Consider the following 19167-nt stretch of genomic DNA (forward strand, 5'->3'; position numbering starts at 1 on the left):
GCTACCCGCTAAGCCCCGCCCCTTCCGGCCGCGCCTCCTCGTACGCTGGTTGGCCGCCCCAGCGTACGGCGGCGCCACGCGCGTTCCCGCACGCCCGGTGCGTGTTGACGTCGCGGCCGGCGCGGGCGCCATCCCGGAAGCGCGAGCAAGGCCGCCAGATGTGCAGGTGCCGCTGCCACCGACGCCGGGGCCGAGTCTCGGGTGGGGCCGGGGGATGCCGGGGCCGCGGGGAGACCGGGCCGGGTCGGGTCGGGCGCGGCCCCGGGGCCTGCCGTGGGGTGGGGCGCGCCGCTGGCCACATCTGGGCACTCCTGCCGCGCACAGGCCTCAGTTTCCCCGTCTGCGCAGTGGATTCGCGGGCGGTGCCAAGGGCCGCATCCGGATCCGGGGCGCGGGGATGGGGATCGCCTGTGTTCGGGTTGTGCCGTGTCACCTGCAGCCGGGCGTTGGGCCTGTTTGTGCCTCAGTTTCCCCGCATTGAAGTGGCTGAGCGTGAGGGGATAGTTGAGCCCCCTCCCACTCAGGGGTTTGTGTCACTCGAGCTTGGGTCTCCGAGTGACGTTCAGTTAAATGACCTGGGTAGAACCGTGGGGCTTTTCTTTCCGGCCGAGTGACCTTGGGCGACTGAGCCCGCCCCAGTGAGCCTCAGTTTCCCTTGGAGATGATAGTGTCTGCATCGTAGCGGTGATTGAGGATCAAAGGAAGTGGCATACAGGCGTTTGTTCATGTTACATGCTTGGAAGCACATGAGAGCCCTTTATGTTTTTTATTTTTATTTGTTTTTTTTTTTTTTGAGACAGAGTCTCGCTTTGTTGCCCAGGCTAGAGTGAGTGCCGTGGTGTCAGCCTCGCTCACAGCAACCTCAGACTCCTGGGCTCAAGCGATCCCCCTGCCTCAGCCTCCCGAGTAGCTGGGACTACAGGCATGCGCCACCATGCCCGGCTAATTTTTTCTATATATATTAGTTGGCCAATTAATTTCTTTCTATTTATAGTAGAGACGGGGTCTCGCTCTTGCTCAGGCTGGTTTCGAACTCCTGACCTCGAGCAATCCGCCCGCCTCGGCCTCCCAGAGAGCTAGGATGACAGGCGTGAGCCACCACGCCCGGCCGAGAGCCCCTTAAAATGCTGATTCTGGGGCCCAGTCCTGGGACCTCTTCACACTCCCCTTGGAGCCACAGCCTGCTCCAAGCTCCACTCTCTGTCCATGTCCGTTTCAGTCCCCACAGACAGCACTGTCAGACCTGGATTTTTCCTTAATCCCATTTTATGGATGAGAGGACCGATTCAGAGAGATGAAGTGACCCCCCAAGGTCACACAGCCTCCCTGTCTGAGTGTTTTTGTTTTGTTTTGTTTTACCAGATCCCCAAAGCCGGAATTCTCGGAGTGTTTCACCCATAAATGTATTTATTTGGAGCAGGGATCAGAGCCTTTGCTGGGTCCGTTTCAGTCCATATGTGGGCCAGACTGGTAGTAGTCAGGGAAGGCTTCTTTTTTTTTTTTTTTGAGACAGAGTCTCACTCTGTTGCCCAGGCTAGAGTGAGTGCCGTGGCGTCAGCCTCGCTCACAGCAACCTCAGACTCCTGGGCTCAAGTGATCCTCCTGCCTCAGCCTCCCAAGTAGCTGGGACTACATGGGCCACCACGCCTGGCTAATTTTTTCTATATATTTTTAGTTGTCTGGCTAATTTCTTTCTATTTTTAGTAGAGACGGGGTCTCGCTCTTGCTCAGGCTGGTGTGAAACTTCTGATCTTGAGTGATCCTCCCACCTCGGCCTCCCAGAGTGCTGGGATGACAGGCGTGAGCCACCGCGCCCGGCCTAGGGAAGGCTTCTTGAGAGAGGCAGCTGGGGGGGGGGGTGCAATGAACCCCTCAGCGCTCACATCTGGGAGCCAGAGACAAGAGACTCCTGCTTTGAAGGACAGCCGTATCCCTGAAGGGTCAAATACTGTGCCTGGCAGGCACTAGCTGTGGGCGCCGCCCCCCACCCCCATAATTCTGTCCTTTGAGTCCAAGTGTCTGCTTTGTATGAGATTATGTTTCTTTGGGAAGCTGGAGGTCATGGGTGTCCCTGCCTGGCATGTAATAGGAGTTCAGTAAACGTGGTGATTATTAGGGGGAAGGGGTTTCACCAGGTGTGACTGCTTTTTTCTAGAAGGTACGCAGACGCTGCAGAACACTGGCAGATTCAGGGCACAAATGGATACTCTTGGCCTCCTTGGCATTTCAGAAAAAAGTATTAATTGCTAACATTTGTAAATGAGGCAATTTCCCATTTTAAAAAAAAAATCTCTATTGCCACTTTTTTGCCTGGGGGAAAAAATCAGAAGTCAGGCAGAAATCAGCTGTCGTAAGAAACAGCTATACTGTCTCAGGTGGTTACCGCCTCCCTGTCGGGATTCACACTTCGGTGGAGCTTGTGGACTGTGGGCCCTTGTGGTGACTCGGTTTCAGTGGCCACGTGACTACGGCCCAGTTCCTCAGTCTCTGTGAGCCTCAGTTTGCTCATCTGTAAATAAGGGTGGGCCAGGCAATGTGGCTCAGGCCCGTAGTCCCAGCACTTTGGGAGGTCAAGGCCGGAGGATTGTTTAAGGCCACTAGTTTGAGACCAGTCTGGGTTACACAGCAAGACTTCTTTTCTAAAAAAAAAAAAAAAAAAAAAATTAATTAGCAGAGTGTGGTGACTGCACCTGTAGTCCCAGCTACTCAGGAGGCTGAGGCGGGAGGATCGCTTGAGCCCAGGAGTTTGAGGCTGCAGTGAATTATGACGCCACTGCACTCCAGCCTGGGCAACAGAATGAGACCCTGTCTCAAAAAAAAAAAAAAAGAGAAAGAAAGAAAGATAACAATTATCAGTGTATAAGCTTGGTGCATGGTTTCGCATACAGTAGGTGCTCAGTAAGTGGGAGGGTAGATGAAGTGGGGTCTGCAGCCTTTCCTGATCCGGTGTATGAATCCTAACCGATTGCAAATAGGCCTTTCTGTTCGCCATTAAACATGTGGGCCCCAGAGCCAAGCTATATCGGGATGCTAGATTTTTCCTGAACTCCCCAGGAGGGTCACGCCCCCGCACCCCACCTCCCCGCCCCGCCCCCAGCATGGTCTGGGAAGGCTCTGCCCACTAGGATGGCCCTCTGTGCGCCAGGGAAACCGGGAACCCCACACCCATCTGGGTCGCTGGGGCCCACAGCCTGGCTGTGAGTGCCTGAAATTCTTGGCTTTACTTCGCTAATAAAAGTCCAGAGTCAGAGCTGAGTTTGAAAGGTTCTGTTGGCCTCCCCAAAGCAAGTTCTGCTGATCTCAAAAAAAAAAAAAAAACAAGGTGAAGTGATGAGTGACCAAAATGGGGATAATCTTTGAAGCCCTCAGCCGTGCACGCTCTGCTTGTGGGGACCTCAGGTGCAAAGGCAGAGGGCGGGGGAGAAGGCGGGCAGGTCTGTGCAGGTAAGAGGTGCCCGTGGCCTTGGGGGAGGGGGCGGGATTCTACTGCGGCGGAGTGCAGTCCGTAGATACAACCTTCCGAGGTTCTCCCAACACCTCCAAGTCCCCCGGGTGGCACACCTGGCGCTGAGGTGGCACGACTCAGCCACAGCCACACATGCCCGCTGCAGAAGGCCGCAGCTGGGCCAGACCCCAGCCCGCGGGGCTCCTAGCTTTGGCTTCGCGGCCCCGCCTCCCCCCAGCGGTGGTGGCGCCCCAAAGACGGCCCCCCGGCCTGTTTCAGGCAGCGGAGGAGGAGGAAGAGATGGACCCCCCGGACTCGGCCTCGAGTGTCTTCTGCACCCGCATCCTGAGCATGGTGAACACAGACGACGTCAACGCCATCATCTTGGCGCAGAAGAACATGTGAGTTGGAGCCGCGCGGGGCCCGGGCGTGGGGAGGAATGCGCTTGCCGGCCAACATTCTCGTCCTGCCCGCCCCTGGCCCGGGCCCACACTGGTGATAAAATGAAGGAAATGAGCAAATCTGCCTCTGGCTCCAAAGCAAATTCCTCCCGGGCCTGGAGGCGAGGCCTTGGCACAGGAAGCAGGGCTTCCGGAAGGTTCTCGCAGCTGCCGGTGGCTTGGCGGGGGGCCTCGGGGGCTCCTGTCCCAAGGCCTGGCGTGAGAAGAGTTGAGGGACCAGAGAGGGGGCCGCGGCGGTTCTTAAGGAGCTGGTGGGCTGACTTCCTGTCGGGGCCCGGTCTCCCAGAGCCCAGGCCGCGTCCACGCGGTGCCCGGCGTCTCTCGCGGGGTCTGCGAACGCCCTTTGCCCTCGCCGGGGCTCGGTGCTGGGGCCTCACCCGAATCCCGGCCCGCCCGGTGGGGGGGGAAGGCCGTCCCCTCTCTGGAGTGGACGCACCGCCTCCTACTTTCCGACGTTTAAGCCGAAGGCTCTTCCCGACCTCCGTTGACGACAGCACACAGACCTGATGTCCTCGCATTTTCTCGCAGGCCTGGACCGTCCCCGGGCCTGAGCAACACCCACCTCTCTTCTGGTTCTGTCTTCAGACCCAGACCTAGCCCCAGGCTGCTCCACACTGAGGGGAGACTGTCATCCTAGCACCCTGGGAGGCAGAGGTGGGAGGATTACTCGAGGTCAGGAGTTGGAGATGAGACCAGCCTGAGCAAGAGCGAGACCACGTCTCTACTATAAATAGAAAGAAATTAATTGGCCAACTAATATATAGAGAAAAAATTAGCCAGGCATGGCGGCGCATGCCTGTAGTCCCAGCTACTTGGGAGGCTGAGGCAGGAGGATCGCTTGGGCCCAGGAGTCTGAGGTTGCCGTGAGCGAGGCTGACGCCACGGCACTCACTCTAGCCTGGGTGACAGAGCGAGACTCTGTCTCAAAAAAAAAAAAAAAAAAAGCAGACGCCCAGACCCTCCTGGCCCTGTGGTGTCAGGGCTGGGCCAGAGGAACCTCCCGGGGCGAGTGGGGCCAAAGGGGGAGCAGAGTCTGCTTGGGGGAGCGGGTAGAGAAGGCCACATGCAAAGGACACGCTCAAGCAGGGGTTGAAAGGCTAAATAGGAGTTCGCCAGGTGGCTCAGACCGCAGGCAGGACTCTGGCGGGCAAGGGGAGCGGCCCGTGGGGAGGCCGCGGAGCGGGCAGGGCCCAGGGGGGCCGGGTAGAGGAGCCCCAGCCTCTCGCTCTGCCCCCAGGCTGGACCGCTTCGAGAAGACCAACGAGATGCTGCTGAACTTCAACAGCCTGTCCAGCGCGCGCCTGCAGCACATGAGCGAGCGCTTCCTGCACCACACCAGGACCCTGGTGGAGATGAAGCGGGACCTGGACAGCATCTTCCGCCGCATCAGGTGGGCGCCCGGCCCCTCCCGGCCACGGCCACAGCCACAGCCACAGCCGGCCTCTGCCGCCACCTCCCCCCGCCCCCGCCTGGTTCCCTCCCCGCTGGAACTGGGCAAAGGGGAGAGTCTGCTCCACTGTTTTATTTATTTATTTATTTGAGACAGAGCCTCACTCTGTCACCCGGGCTAGAATGTCATGGCGTCAGCCTCACTCACAGCAACCTCAGACTCTCGGGCTCAAGCGATCCTCCTGCCTCAGCCTCCCTAGTAGCTGGGACTACAGGCATGTGCCACCATGCCCGGCTAATTTTTTCTATATATGTTAGTTGGCCATTTAATTTCTTTCTATTTATAGTAGAGACGGGGTCTCGCTCTTGCTCAGGCTGGTCTCGAACTCCTGACCTTGAGCAATCCTCCCGCCTCGGCCTCCCAGAGTGCTGGGATGACAGGCATGAGCCACCGCGCCCGGCCTCCTCCTTTGTTTTATGAGGCTTCGTTGCCCACTTAGGCGTCCAAGAAGATCCCAACCCTAGGATAAAAACACTGGAAGTTTTTGAATTTAAATTTTTTATTTTATTTTTCAAAAAGAGTAATATAGCACCGGACACGTAACAGAAAAGGCAGGAAAGATCACACAGCGGACAGCGATCCTCCAGCCAGGTCTCCTCTCAAGAGGCCAGTGAGGGCCCGGCGCGGCGGCTCACGCCTGTCATCCCAGCACTCTGGGAGGCCGAGGCAGGAGGATCGCTCAACCTCAGGAGTTTGAGACCAGCCTGAGCAAGAGCAAGACCCCGTCTCTACTGAAAATAGAAAGAAATTAATTGGCCAAATAAAAATAAATAGCCGGGCGTGGTGGCGCATGCCTGTAGTCCCAGCTACTCGGGAGGCTGAGGCAGGAGGATCGCTTGAGCCCAGGAGTCTGAGGTTGCTGTGAGCTAGGCTGACGTCACGGCACTCTAGCCTGAGCAACAGAGGGAGACTCTGTCTCAAAAACAAAGAGGCCAACGAGATTTGCCAGTCCTCGCGGGCCCTTCCCACGGTGGTGTCTGTGCAGACAAGGAAAGACGACGTCCAGGCGCCCCCAGAGCTGTTCGCATCCTCACTGCCGCGGGTCACAGCGCAGCCAGTGCACCGGGGCCCGGACCCACTCAGTATTCCCGCCAGACCCTGTGCCACCTCCTCTGTGGCAGGGGACAGCTGTATCCTCTGGCAGAGCTGGGGAGCAGGTGCCAAAGGCTGAGGAAAACACCTTTTATTGAGCTGGGAGCAGAAACCACGAGGCAGGCCGCTTAAACCCTTTCTAAATGCATCATAAAAGGCCGGGCGCGGCGGCTCACACCTGTCATCCCCGCACTCTGGGAGACCGAGGCGGGCGGATTGCTCGAGTCAGGAGTTTGAAACCAGCCTGAGCAAGAGCGAGACCCCGTCTCTACTATAAATACAAAGAAATTAACTGGCTGACTAATATATATATGTAGAAAAAATGAGCCGGGCATGGTGGCGCATGCCTGATGTCCCAGGTATTTGGGAGGCTGAGGCAGGAGGATTGCTTGAGCCCGGGAGGTTGCTGTGAGCCAGGCTCATGCCACGGCACTCACTCTAGCCTGGGCAACAAAGCGAGACTCTGTCTCTACAAAATAAAAAAAAACAAATGCATCATAAATGCGCATCTTTGCTGGGCACTTCCCCAGGCCAGCTGCCGGGCCTGGTATGTGGAAGGGGGGGAGGCAGAACCCCAAGGGCTGGTGCCCAGCGTGTGTGTGTGTATATTCCCCCCCTCTGGTGGTGGGCGGGACACTAGCCGTGGGGGGACTTTTGGAGGAGATGCTGGCTGAGGTCAAGGGTGAGAGATGGTATTGCAAAGACCTCTCTGCCGTTCTCTGTAAGCACACCTGTGTCGCTTTCTTATATTTTGAGACAGAGTCTCACTCTGTCACCCAGGCTGGAGTGCCATGACGTCAACCTCGCTCACAGCAAGCTCCGACTCCTGGGCTCAGGCGATCCTCCTGCCTCAGCCTCCTCCCGAGTAGCTGGGACTACAGGCATGCGCCACCATGCCCGGCTGATTTTTTCTGTATATTTTTAGTTGGCCAATTAATTTCTTTCTATTTATAGTAGAGACGGGGTCTCGCTCTTGCTCAGGCTGGTTTCAAACTCCTGACCTTGAGCGATCCTCCCGCCTCGGCCTCCCAGAGTGCCGGGATGACAGGCGTGAGCCTCCTCGCCCAGCCCTGTGTCACTTTAGAAAAAAACAAAAGTCAGACTTTTTTTTTTAAGAGCCAAGGTCTCTCTGTGTTGTCCAGGCTAGAGTGCAGTGGCGTGATCATAGCTCACTGTAATCTCGAACTCCTGGGCTCAAGTAAGTGATCCTCCCCCTTCAGCTTCCCAAATCGCTAGGATTACAGGCATGCGTCAGTAAGCCTGGCTAATTTTTAAATTTTTCTTGTAGAGAGAGGGTCTTATTATGTTGCCCAGGCTGATCTTGAACTCCTGGCCTCAAGCAATCCTCCTCCTGCCTCAGCCTCCCAAGTAGCTGGGATTATAGGGGTAAGCCACTGTACCCAGACAAAAATCATCCCATTTTAAAAAAAGGAAGGAGCAAGGTGTGGCGGCTCACACCTGTCATCCCAGCAACTTGGGAGGCTGTAGCAGGAGGATCCCTTGACGCTAGGAGTTTGAGGCCAGCCTGGGCAACATAGAGCCTGTCTCTTAAAAATAAGAAGTTAAAAAACAGGAAGTGGCCGGGCGAGGTGGCTCACGCCGGTAATCCTAGCTCTCTGAGAGGCTGAGGCGGGCGGATTGCTCGAGGTCAGGAGTTCGAAACCAGCCTGAGCAAGAGCGAGACCCCATCTCTACTATAAATAGAAAGAAATCAATTGGCCAACTAATATATATAGAAAAAGTTAGCCGGGCATGGTGGCGCATGCCTGTCGTCCCAGCTACTCAGGAGGCTGAGGCAGGAGGATCACTTGAGCCCAGGAGTCTGAGGTTGCTGTGAGTGAGGCTGACGCCATGGCACTCACTCTAGCCTGGGCAACAGAGTGAGACTCTTTCTCAAAAATAAAAAGAAGGGTGTCCGTACAAACATTTTGATTACATTAAAGAAAAAAGAAAAAAAAAAAAAGAAAAAATAAAAAAAAGAAGGGTGTCCAGGTGGAGGGAGAAGGCACAGCCAGTGTCCGGCTCTGGGACAGCTGGGTGGTTGGTGCCCACCCTGAGGTGGGAGGTCTGCTGGGAGGTGGGGGGACTGTCAGAGCCCCGACTGCCGGGCTGAGCACCGGGGTCTCCACGAGGGAGGGATAATGCAGCATGAAGAACAGTCAGGGAGGCCCCTGCCCGGAGAGAGCGGCGAGGGTCCCTGGCAGCCCAGGCCCGGCCCCACGAGCCTTCCCTCCCCCGCAGGACGCTGAAGGGCAAGCTGGCGAGGCAGCACCCCGAGGCCTTCAGCCGTAAGTGTCGCCAGGGCCCCTCACCCCACGTCCGGCCTCCGCGCCCCAGGACGTCAGCACCAGAGCTGGCTTCTGCAAGGCCACCTCTCGGGCTGACGTCGAGACCATGCCCTGCAGGGCTGTGCATCCGGGGGGTGGGGGAGCTGGGACTGGGGGCCTGGGGGGGGTCGGGGCAGGCCTGGTCCTCGCCCAGCATGCCTCGGGGCAGACATGAGGACTGGGGTCTGGTGCCTGGGGGGAGGTGGCATGGGGGCACGTGGACAAGAATGATGACAAACCTCGCCCCAGTGCGTGCCACATGCCCCCATGAGCCGGGCCGTTAACAGCCACCTGTAACGTGGGGGCTGTGAGTGTCCCTGTGTCACAGAGGGGGAAACTGAGGCCCACAGGGGAAACGCCTGTGTCGGAGGACACACAGCCAGAGCGGGCAGGGTGAGTTCTCAGGTGTCTGGCTGGAGGGCTTGAGTGCGCTCTGCACTGTCACTCCACGTTGCCACCGCCTCCAAGAAGGGTTCCCTACACTCAGCCTCAGTGTGCTGCGCCTGTGGGATGGGCCAGCAGCTGACAACCACAGCAGGGAGCTGAGCAGGGAGCTGAGGCCCGGGCGGCACCGTGGTGGGGAGAGGTGACGGGGTCAGGCTCACTGCCAGAGCCCACGTTGGCCCGACCCCAGAGCCTGTGTCCTCGCCTCACCTTGAAGGGAGGCCCGTCACCCCCCTACGCCTCCGTTTCCTCCTCTGTAAAATGGGCCGAGTCGCGGTGGCCCCGTGAGGCTGGGGGAGCTGTCCCGGGTCACCGTCACGGCGAGTCCCCTATCACGGTGCCCGGCAAGGTGACCGAGCCCGCTCCTGTTTCTCCCGCGCCCAGATGTCCCAGAGGCGTCCCTCCTGGAGGACGAGGACGAAGACCCCATCCCCCCCAGCACCACGACCACCATCGCCACCTCGGAGCAGAGCACGGGCTCCTGTGACACCAGCCCGGACACCGTCTCGCCCTCCCTCAGCCCCGGCTTCGAGGACCTGTCCCACGTCCGGCCCAGCTCCCCTGCCGTCAACGGCCGCAGCCAGACAGACGACGAGGACGTGCCGGGCGAGTAGCCCTGCCGCCCAGCGCCGCCCAGGCCCCTCGGAGCAGTGGTGACCTTCCCCAGCCGTCTGAGGTGGCCTCACGATCATCAGCTCTGCCACCCTGTTCTGTCGGCTCGGGCTCCTGGCGGGGGACAGGGCTCCCTTCCAAGGAGTGTGGAATCCGGGGAGGGGGGGGTCTTTAATTCCAGCCCCCTCCTCCCTCAGAATGTGTGTCTGCTGCAGCCCCCTCTGTCCCGCCCGGGCACGGCCACCCACGCAGAGTACAAGGGAGCTTTTCCTAGAGCCAGGCCTGAGGTCTGCCCTTGATACCCACATCCCCCGAGGCCAGAGCCCGACGTCTCCCGCCTCCCGGTCAGGACCTCCTTGGGGTGAACAAGCACCGTGGTCACGTCCGAGCTCACCCCAGCCCACTCCTGCACCCACTAATTCTGGCTTCCTGGACCCTTCCGTCAACAGAAGTATGGAATACTTTCTCCAGTTGGTGTCTCGAGGAGGTTTCTGAGACAGGTAGAAGGCTCGAGCCGGAGGCCGACCGTCCATCCAGCCCTGGGCCTCGAGAGGCCTGTGTGGGTAAGAGCAGAGGTGCGGAACCTCAGGGCCCGGCCGGCCTCTCCCGGGGCCTCCACGGAGCAAGCCGAGCCACCTTGGGAAAGAGTTTAGCGGAATATTTTTGTACCCGATGTTTACGGATGCTGTTGTGGGAAGTTATCAATAAAAAGACTCTGTTACTAAAAAGAGAAGAGGACACCCAGCTGTGGCTTCCTTTCACCCTGGGCTAAGCAGCCCACAAGGCCGACGAATGGAGTCCACTTGCTCAAGGCTCCTTGGGCGTGGCTCTGGGTAAAAACAGAAAACAAAACAAATGCTGGACAAGGTTCTTAGGGTTCTGAGCGAGGGGGATGCAGACAGCCAGGCACCACTGGGACAGAAATGTGGCTGCTCTTGGTGGGAGTCCCACGGTGGCAGCCGCAACAACCCAGATTCTGCCACCAGCCTTGCACATGCTGTTCCCGCTGCTCACAGCACTGTTCCCACGCCTGGAATCATTCCTCCTCAGGATTGCAGCCCCAGGGTGAACTCGGCCACGCCCCACAGGGGTCCCGTTCTCCATCGGGCACACTCCCACAGATGCCTCCTCTGTTTTTTTCTTTTTTTCTTTTTTTTTTTTTGAGACAGAGTCTCGCTTTGTTGCCCAGGCTAGAGTGAGTGCCGTGGCGTCAGCCTAGCTCACAGCAACCTCAAACTCCTGGGCTCAAGCGATCCTCCTGCCTCAGCCTCCTGAGTAGCTGGGACTACAGGCACGCGCCACCATGCCCGGCTAATTTTTTATATATATATCAGTTGGCCAATTAATTTCTTTCTATTTATAGTAGAGACGGGGTCTCGCTCTTGCTCAGGCTGGTTTTGAACTCCTGACCTTGAGCAATCCGCCCGCCTCAGCCTCCCAAGAGCTAGGATTACAGGCGTGAGCCACCGCGCCCGGCCTGTTTTTTTCTTTTTTGAGACAGAGTCTCACTGTGTTGCCCGGGCTGGAGTGCCGTGGCATCATCCTGGCTCACAGCAACCTCAGACTCCTGGGTTCAAGCCATCCTCCTGCCTCAGCCTCCCGAGTAGCTGGGACCACAGGCATGCGCCACCACGCCCGGCTGATTTTTTCTATATATATATATTAGTTAGCCAATTAATTTCTTATAATTATGAGACGGGGTCTCCCTCTTGCTCAGGCTGGTTTTGAACTCCTGACCTTGAGCAATCCTCCCCCCTCAGCCTCCCAGAGTGCTGGGCAGAGATCTTTCTAATAATACTGGACTCTGGGTGTTAGGTGGCTCTCGGGGTCCCCTACCTTCCCTGCCCCAACCCCTGCTCCCGGACCCGCAGGCTCTCTGCTGAATGCCTTTGCTTTAGCAGAAAACAGCCTGCTCTATTCTGGTCAAGTATTCCCAGAACGGCCCGCTAAGTGCCAGCGGTTGTTAGTGACGCAGACACAGTGGCACCCTCCCCCGGAACACCTGGAGAGGTGTGGCTGCCTCCTCACGTGACCCGGCGGGCGGCACCGACACCCGGAAGCGGGTGGGCGGTGCTCGCCAACACCCGCAGCGGCCTCCTCTGCCAGCACCCAAGATGGCGGCGGGCCGGGGGCGGGGCGCGGCGCGGATTGTGACGTAGGCGTGCTCCGCGCGCATGCGCTCTCGGCGGCGAATCGGCGGTTTCCGGTTCCGCTGCCCTCTTTCTCTTCAACGAGGCGAGGGAGCTGGTCGGTGGCCGCGGCCGTGCGGGTCGGCGCGGGGCCGGGGGCGGGCGGGGGGCTGCAGGGGGCTGCAGGGGTCTGGGCGGCGGCGGGGGCGGGCCCGAGCCTGCCGGTGTGGGGTAGTCTCGGCGGGCGGCGGCGCGGGGCACGTGAGGCCGAGGCTCCGAGCCCAGACCCGGGCCCAGGAGGTGAACGCGGCCTTGGAAGGGGGCCTGCCCCTCTCCGCCCGGCCCCAGCGACCTCACGGGGCTTCGGGGCGGGAGTGGGTCCCCCTGGGCCGATCCGAGTTCATCGGAGGGAGGGATGTGAAGCATGCAGCGTTAGCTTTGGCCTAGTCGCTGCGCCGAGGTGTTCAGGAGTGTCAAGTTTCTCGAACTGGGTTTTGGTGCCTGCCTGTGTTTTTTGTGCCTGTCTTCTAGAGCTCTTCTTGGTTTGTTTTTAAGTGAGCGTTTTATGTAAACAGGTACGCGGCACATAGTTGCTAGATAACCGAGTGGCAGGCACTATTGTTTGCGGTTTGGAGCACATGCACGAAGCGGGGTCTGGAGAGTTTGGCATAACTGAGAAGGGAGCTAAGGGTAGGGTGTTGGTTGTCCTAGCTGGGAGTTAGGAGAGGGGCTTTGAGAGCAAAGAGAATGTGTTTGTGTGTTGGCGGGCCGGTGGCTATTGAGCCAGGATTGCCATCCAGGCTGGCAGGAAGGGCAGTCTGTGTAGTAGTAGACCAGGAGGTTGCTAGGGCAGGGGAGGATGGGACCGTCCTCAGGGAAGATGTACCTGTCAGGTGGTGCCCGAAGGTCGTTTTAACATTCCAGTAGCAAACATAAGTGAGTCTCTCCTCTGCTGAGCCTGAGGGACATAATCAGAGTCTTTGTTTCTCCGTGAACACGTGTGCAGCAGTCCAGGATGGAGAAAATGTATTAATAGTCCTTAGTTGTAGGGCATGTTTAGGCTGCAGGCCAGGGTGTGTGGGAAGGCAGGCGTTGGGGCTCATGATTGGGGTGAGTGCAGGCATAGAGCTTCCATTCGGGGGCTAGGCCTGGCCAGCACCTGAGCTCGTGCCTCCCAGGCGTGCAACACTGACCACTCCATCCCATCCTCCCTTCCCCCCAGCAGACGCAGAGATGCAGATCTTTGTGAAGACCCTGACGGGGAAGACCATCACCCTTGAGGTCGAACCCAGTGACACCATCGAGAATGTCAAAGCCAAAATCCAAGACAAGGAGGGTGAGTTGGGCAGGGTCTGGGGGTTCTGTCTGCCTACTGGGAGCCCCCTGGGCCCAGGGGAGCCTTTGTCTTTTGAAGGATGGTGCTGGGTTTGGACAGACCTTAGCTGTGTCCATCTTTCAAGGAAGATTGTTCTCGACCTCAGTTTGCCTTTTGAGACACTGGGGTGGTGCGGGAGCACCCTGCAGGGAGGCATGGTCAGAGCCAGTAACATGCTTGGCAGAGCCGCAGTGACTGAGCTGCCCCCTTCTCCCCCAGGCATCCCACCTGACCAGCAGCGTCTGATATTTGCGGGCAAACAGCTGGAGGATGGCCGCACTCTTTCGGATTACAACATCCAGAAAGGTACCAGGGGCGGGGTGGCCGGGCAGAGCTCTGTGAGCTCCAGGTCCCAGGCTGGAGCGCTGATGGCCTCCGTGGGGTGGTGGGCAAGGCTCCCATGGTGCAGAGGAGTTCTGCTTTATAACTGCTTTTTGTGGCCGGGCAAGGTGGCTCACGCCTGTAATCCCAGCACTCTGGGAGGCCGAGGCGGGTGGATTGTTTGTTTGAGCTCAGCAGTTGGAGACCAGCCTGAGCAAGAGCGAGACCCCGTCTCTACTATAAATAGAAAGAAATTAATTGGCCAACTAATATATATGGAAAAAAATTCTATATATAGAAAATGGTGGCGCATGCCTGTAATCCCAGCTACTCGGGAGGCTGAGGCAGGAGGATCGCTTGAGCCCAGGAGTTTGAGGTTGCTGTGAGCCAGGATGACCCCAGGGCACTCTAGCCTGGGCAACAAAGTGAGACTCTGTCTCAATAAATAAGTAAAATAACTGCTTTTTGTTCCTGGGAGGCATTTGATCTTCACCTGTGTTTCCATATACATTAGCTTCTTGTGTTCACTTATTTTTCTTCTAATGACTTGTATTTTGTTTAAAAATGTGATGATGAAAATTTTTATAGCAAATTCCTTTGCTATAAAGGAAATCATTGTCACTGGTCAGAGTAACAAGACTTCCGTATCTTACCTGCGTCACCTAGAAATTGCTTTGTGTGCTGGGAAACCCAGGCGGGACCACAATTGGAATACATTAGGCTTGCCTCCCCCGGGGCTTGGCTAAAGCTGAGATACGGAGGGTCTGTCTGGTCTGTACAGCAGGCCTGGCTGGGCCAGTGAATCTGCAGGTAGCATATTCGGGGGACGCTGATGTGGTGTCCCCGTGAGCACGTGAGAAGCACGTCTGGGGGTCCCTGCCCTGTCGCGGAGGAGCTGGACTCAGTGCTGTCCCTCCGGCTCTCGCCCGCAGAGTCCACCCTGCACCTGGTGCTCCGTCTGCGAGGCGGCATCATCGAGCCTTCCCTCCGCCAGCTCGCCCAGAAGTACAACTGCGACAAGATGATCTGCCGCAAGTATGTGTGCCCGGACGCTGGGGGCGGGGCGGGGGAGCCTGGCCGGGTCGGATGTGCCCTCACCGCGCCGCCCCTGCCGTCCCCTTGCAGGTGTTATGCTCGCCTGCACCCCCGTGCTGTCAACTGCCGCAAGAAGAAGTGCGGCCACACCAACAACCTGCGCCCCAAGAAGAAGGTCAAATGAGGCCCCTCCACGGGCGGCTCCTCCTTCCCCACAGGGCAGCCTCCTGCCCTGGCCCTGCGGCCCTAATAAAGTCTCCCTTTAGTTGGCTGAAGCAGTAACTGGTCTCCGCGTGGCTGGTCTGTCCAGGGAGGTGGCGGAGGAGCGGGCGTCTTCCTTAGGAACTCTACCCAGCTTCGTATTGTGTCCCCCACGATGGGGCCTTCTGTCCCGGATTGCGCGGAACAGGCCAGTGGGTCCTGCCCCGTACATCGGCGAGCCTCGCCGTGACCACACTGGGAGCTAGTTTCAGTCTGAAGTCTACTAGTGGTTCCCCTGGGCCTGGGACTGAGGGTCAGCCATGTCATTGGCAGGGATCTAGTCAGGTGCTTCAAGGTGTGCCTCTGGCCCTGGCATTCAGGTGTGGGTGGTGGAAAGTTGCAGACACCCACCTGGTGTGAAACACTGGCTCTCAGTTTTGTCTGAACTTGAGGAGCCCCCAAGGACCAATGATAACCAGTCTCAGAGGGGCACACCTTGGCGTATCTAAAACTTGGAGTGTAGCTTCTGTGAGTTGGGTGTGGGTCGTCTTTTTTTTTTTTTTTTTTTGGAGACAGAGTCTAGCATTGTTGCCCCGGTTAGAGTGAATGCCATGGCGTCAGCCTCGTTCACAGCGACCTCCAACTCCGGGGCTCAAGCAATCCTCCTGTCTAAGCCTCCCGAGTAGCTGGAACTACAGGCATGCGCCACCATGTCCTGTTGACTTTTTCTATATATATATTAGTTGGCCAATTTCTTTCTGTTCATAGTAGAGACGGGGTCTCCCTCTTGCTCAGGCTGGTTTCAAACTCCTGACCTCGAGCAATCCACCCACCTCGGCGTCCCAGAGTGCGAGGATCACAGGCATGAGCCACCACGCCCGGCCAGGTGTGGGTCTTAGAGCACCCTGGACGGGCCTTAGCAAAGCCCACCTGGTTGGGTGAACAGGGCCTGCTGCCTGTTCAGTTTTGATTGGTTCTCAGGGTGAGCCAACTCACGGCCAATGAATGATGCCCGAGAACAGCCTGGTCCCTCTTCTTCCTAGAGTGCCACGTAAGGCTGCAGGCCGTCACCCTGTGCCTCAGCTGGTCCCTCTGTCCTGTGCCTGGCCACCACCATCTTCCTGTTCCTCCCTGTGGGCCCCCGGAGGAGGCAGCTTTCCACAGCTCATGGCGGGCCAGGCATCCCCCCAGCAGCACTTAAATGAGGCCCTCCCGGCCCAGGGGCCCGCCTGGGCCTTGCACAACACGACCGGTGCAGCTCACTTTTGATGGGCATTTCGCAGGCACCTGCCAGTGAATTATTTTTCATCCCTGCGATTCTCTGGAGAGCCAGCGACCCTTCGTTACACTAAGCTGGCTGGGTTGCGGCGCCTTCAGGCTCTGCGACTCGCCAGAACTGCTCAAATCCTGCCCGCTGTCACAGTTACTGTTGCGATGGGCACACCACACACACACAAAGGACAACAGCTTTGCTGTATTCAAAACATTCAAGGAAACAGGGCGGGCGCGGCACGCAAAGGAAGAGGCGCAGGGCGGGTGGGAGGTGCAGGGCTCGGGCGGCGGCGGGGCCTCTTTGCTCCCCTTTCTGCCCGGGGTCTCCGGGCGGGCGGCCGGCCCCAGGCTGGGGTCCCTAGGCCTCCCGGCCTGCAGGGGGCGCCGGGCGCGGCGGAGGGGCCTGCTCCGGAGCGCGGCCCGGGCTGCGCAGTCATGATCGGCTCGGAGGCCGCGGCCGGGTCGGCGCCCGGTGCCCAGGCGAGCGCCGGAGCCCCGGGGCGCGAGGAGCCGCGGTGGCCCTGGGTGAGCCCGGGCGGGGACGGGCGCGGGGCGGGCGGCGGCGGCCCGGGGGCGCCGGCTTCATGCCCCAGCCGTGCCCCCCGCCCCGCAGAGAGACGCCCCGGTGCGGACGCTGGTGCAGCGCGTCCACCAGCTGCAGGCTGAGCGCGCGCGGGCCTTCCGCCGGCTGGAGGAGTGAGTGCGGGCGCGGGGCGCGCGCGGGCGCGGGGTGGGGGCCCAGTGGGCGTGCCCGCGGCCTAGCTTCCAGGAGACAGGACCCAAAGCGAGTCCCCACTGCCCGGCGGCCCACCCGCGTGGCTTCCCTCCCCTCCCCCGAGTTCCACCGGGGGCGTCCTCACTGCCAGTCCTCCACCCTCGGGGGCCCGGGGACACCCCCTGGGGGGCCTTTCCGGAGGGTGGGAAGGGGGCCGGGGCCCGAGAGCCTGGGGGCGCGGCCTCAGTCCCCGCGTACCGCGCAGGGGCCACCGCGAGTACCTGCGCAGCGGCCCTTGCTACGACTTCCCGCGCTACCGGAGCACCGTGCACGAGGTGACCCAGGCCTTCGCCGCCGCCTCGCGCGAGGTGCTGGCGCTGGAAGCCGAGCTGGCGGGGCCTCGCGCGCAGCCGCGGCTCGCCGGCCACGTGCGCAGCCTGCAGCAGCTGGAGCAGACGCGCCTGGCCACGGTGAGGCCACGACCCCTTCCCCACCAAGCCTCAGACCCGGGCCTGCACCCCACTGCGCGGCCTTGGGGGATGGGGGGAGGCCCGGGACCCCGACCTCTTACACGCAGCCCCCTCCTCCCCATGGCGCCCCAGACCCCTTCCTGGTCCCACCTCACACCTTCACCTGGGGCATCTCCAGCCTTGCCCTCTCCTGTCCCTCCCCAATGTTATCCTCTATTCGGTTTAGTCGTCGGCCACGCCCACCTCGCCCGGCCACGCCCACCGCCGCACAAGTATTTCCCAGGCCACGCCCCCACAGCCCCCCAGCGGCCACGGCTGTTCTCAGGGTCTCGGGTCCCACTCTCCCACTTGGGCAGATAGAGGGAGCGGGGTTCCCAAGACTTGCCCCCTCCCTGGGGTCCCTCCGTCGCTACCTAAGTTCTTGACCTTCTTGACCGTTTCCGCCCCTGGGCTCCGGTGCCCCGCCCACTCTGCCCCTGCCGCTAATCCTGGCGGGGGGGCAGGGGGGGCCAGGTGAGGCCACGCCCATCCCTTGGTCCGCGGGCATTCCCAGGCGCGCCCCCTGCGTGACCTCAGTCTCGGCCTACGTACTTGGCCCACGGCCACCCTGGGGTGAGAACACCTTGCCCGTCGGGGGAAGGGGGGCAAGGGCATTATTTCAAACCTTAAAATTTGTACCCCCATAATATGCTGAAATTAAAAAAAAAAATACACACACCTTGCCCTGCCCTTGGAGCCATGAAGCCCCGCCCGCTCCATCCTGCCGGGATCCCCGACCCTGGCCCGCCTGCCCCGCCCCTGCAGGCGCCCCTCTAGACCGGTTTCCAAACCCTCAGCCCCACAGCACCTCTCCTCCATGGACACAGTGGGAGGGCGCGGGGCGCCTTCTGCCCGTTGCAGTAACGCCCTGGTTGCCCGTTCCCCCGCCAGGTCGCCCTGCTGCAGCTGATGGGGACCCCGGAGTGGACGGGGCAGGAGGACGCAGTGCAGGCGCACCAGCTGAAGACGAAGTGAGCGCTGCCGCCGGGGACACGCTCGATTTGCACGCGCACCCTCCGGCCCAGGGCCGGCACGATCAGACCCTCCGGCCTGCACGCAGTCTCCTCAGGGCGGGCGTCCTCACCTGGGAGCCCCTAAGCAGGCACAGTCCCCAGAGGGGACAGCCCTGCAGTGTCAGTGCCGGGACGCAGCTGCACGTCGTGACGCACGCTAATCCTGCACGCGTGGCTGTACCTGAGCTAGGGCAGGGTCCCCCAGACTGCGCCGGGCACACGCCTGTCCTCAGCACCCAAGCGCGCGCGCACGCGCTCACATACGCGACCTGTGTCACGCGCACACGGTCGCAACCTCCTGATGGCCCACACCCCACCGAGATGGCCTTTCCTCTCAGCCCACTCTGACCGATGTATGTATGGGCCACCGCCTCCCCCCAAGCACCCGCGAGGTCTGTCCCTCCCTGGCGCTGCCTGGAGGCCGGGCGCGGGCAGCAGGAGGGCCCCGGGGCGCGCGCAGCCCCCTCGGAGCTGCGCTGCAGCGGCTAATTCGCCCCATCTGGGTTTTATTTATAGTTCCCATCCGCTCTTGTAGGGTAATTAAAACCATGGAGGCGATCAGCGAGGTTCTGCAGGACCTCAGGTTTGATGTGGAGTCTGCTGAGTGATGGTGGCTCCCCAAGGAAGCGCGCGAGAGATGGGAAATGCGGCCGGTGGCGCCCGGCCCAGCCCTGACCGCCAGCTGGCCGGGGTCGAGCCCCACGGGGGCTGCGGACCCTCCTCCAGTTCGGGCTCCTCCCACAATAAAGAAGCCTTCCCCCGCAGC

The 19167-nt window shown here is 60.0% G+C and overlaps 3 protein-coding genes across 6 annotated transcripts; all 3 read left to right on the forward strand.

Moving 5' to 3' along the window:
• Positions 1 to 44: 44 nt before the first annotated feature.
• On the forward strand, positions 45 to 10564 carry KXD1 (KxDL motif containing 1). The gene is made up of 5 exons (XM_076001549.1): positions 45 to 166; positions 3725 to 3846; positions 5144 to 5296; positions 8690 to 8736; positions 9604 to 10564. The coding sequence occupies exons 2-5, from the start codon at positions 3746 to 3748 to the stop codon at positions 9831 to 9833; spliced, it is 531 nt and encodes a 176-aa protein (XP_075857664.1). The 5' UTR covers positions 45 to 166; positions 3725 to 3745; the 3' UTR covers positions 9834 to 10564.
• Positions 10565 to 11972: 1408 nt separating this feature from the next.
• UBA52 (ubiquitin A-52 residue ribosomal protein fusion product 1) lies at positions 11973 to 14973 on the forward strand. Of its 4 annotated transcripts, none has more exons than XM_020283877.2 (5): positions 11973 to 12078; positions 13183 to 13296; positions 13555 to 13641; positions 14589 to 14691; positions 14782 to 14973. In XM_020283877.2, exons 1-5 carry the CDS (start codon positions 12006 to 12008, stop codon positions 14873 to 14875), a joined length of 471 nt encoding a protein of 156 aa, XP_020139466.1. In that variant the 5' UTR covers positions 11973 to 12005; the 3' UTR covers positions 14876 to 14973. The 4 variants fall into 4 exon arrangements, with proteins under 4 accessions (XP_020139466.1, XP_020139467.1, XP_020139469.1 ...); XM_020283878.2 differs by having other exon boundaries at positions 11974 to 12078; positions 13186 to 13296; XM_020283880.2 differs by having other exon boundaries at positions 12016 to 12100.
• Positions 14974 to 16536: 1563 nt separating this feature from the next.
• On the forward strand, positions 16537 to 19165 carry REX1BD (required for excision 1-B domain containing). The gene is made up of 5 exons (XM_012735672.2): positions 16537 to 16689; positions 16778 to 16860; positions 17145 to 17349; positions 18280 to 18359; positions 18937 to 19165. The coding sequence occupies exons 1-5, from the start codon at positions 16600 to 16602 to the stop codon at positions 19007 to 19009; spliced, it is 531 nt and encodes a 176-aa protein (XP_012591126.1). The 5' UTR covers positions 16537 to 16599; the 3' UTR covers positions 19010 to 19165.
• Positions 19166 to 19167: the final 2 nt, after the last annotated feature.

Source organism: Microcebus murinus, chromosome 4 (genome assembly GCF_040939455.1).
Source record: "Microcebus murinus isolate Inina chromosome 4, M.murinus_Inina_mat1.0, whole genome shotgun sequence".
Classification (NCBI taxonomy): Eukaryota; Metazoa; Chordata; class Mammalia; order Primates; family Cheirogaleidae; genus Microcebus; species Microcebus murinus.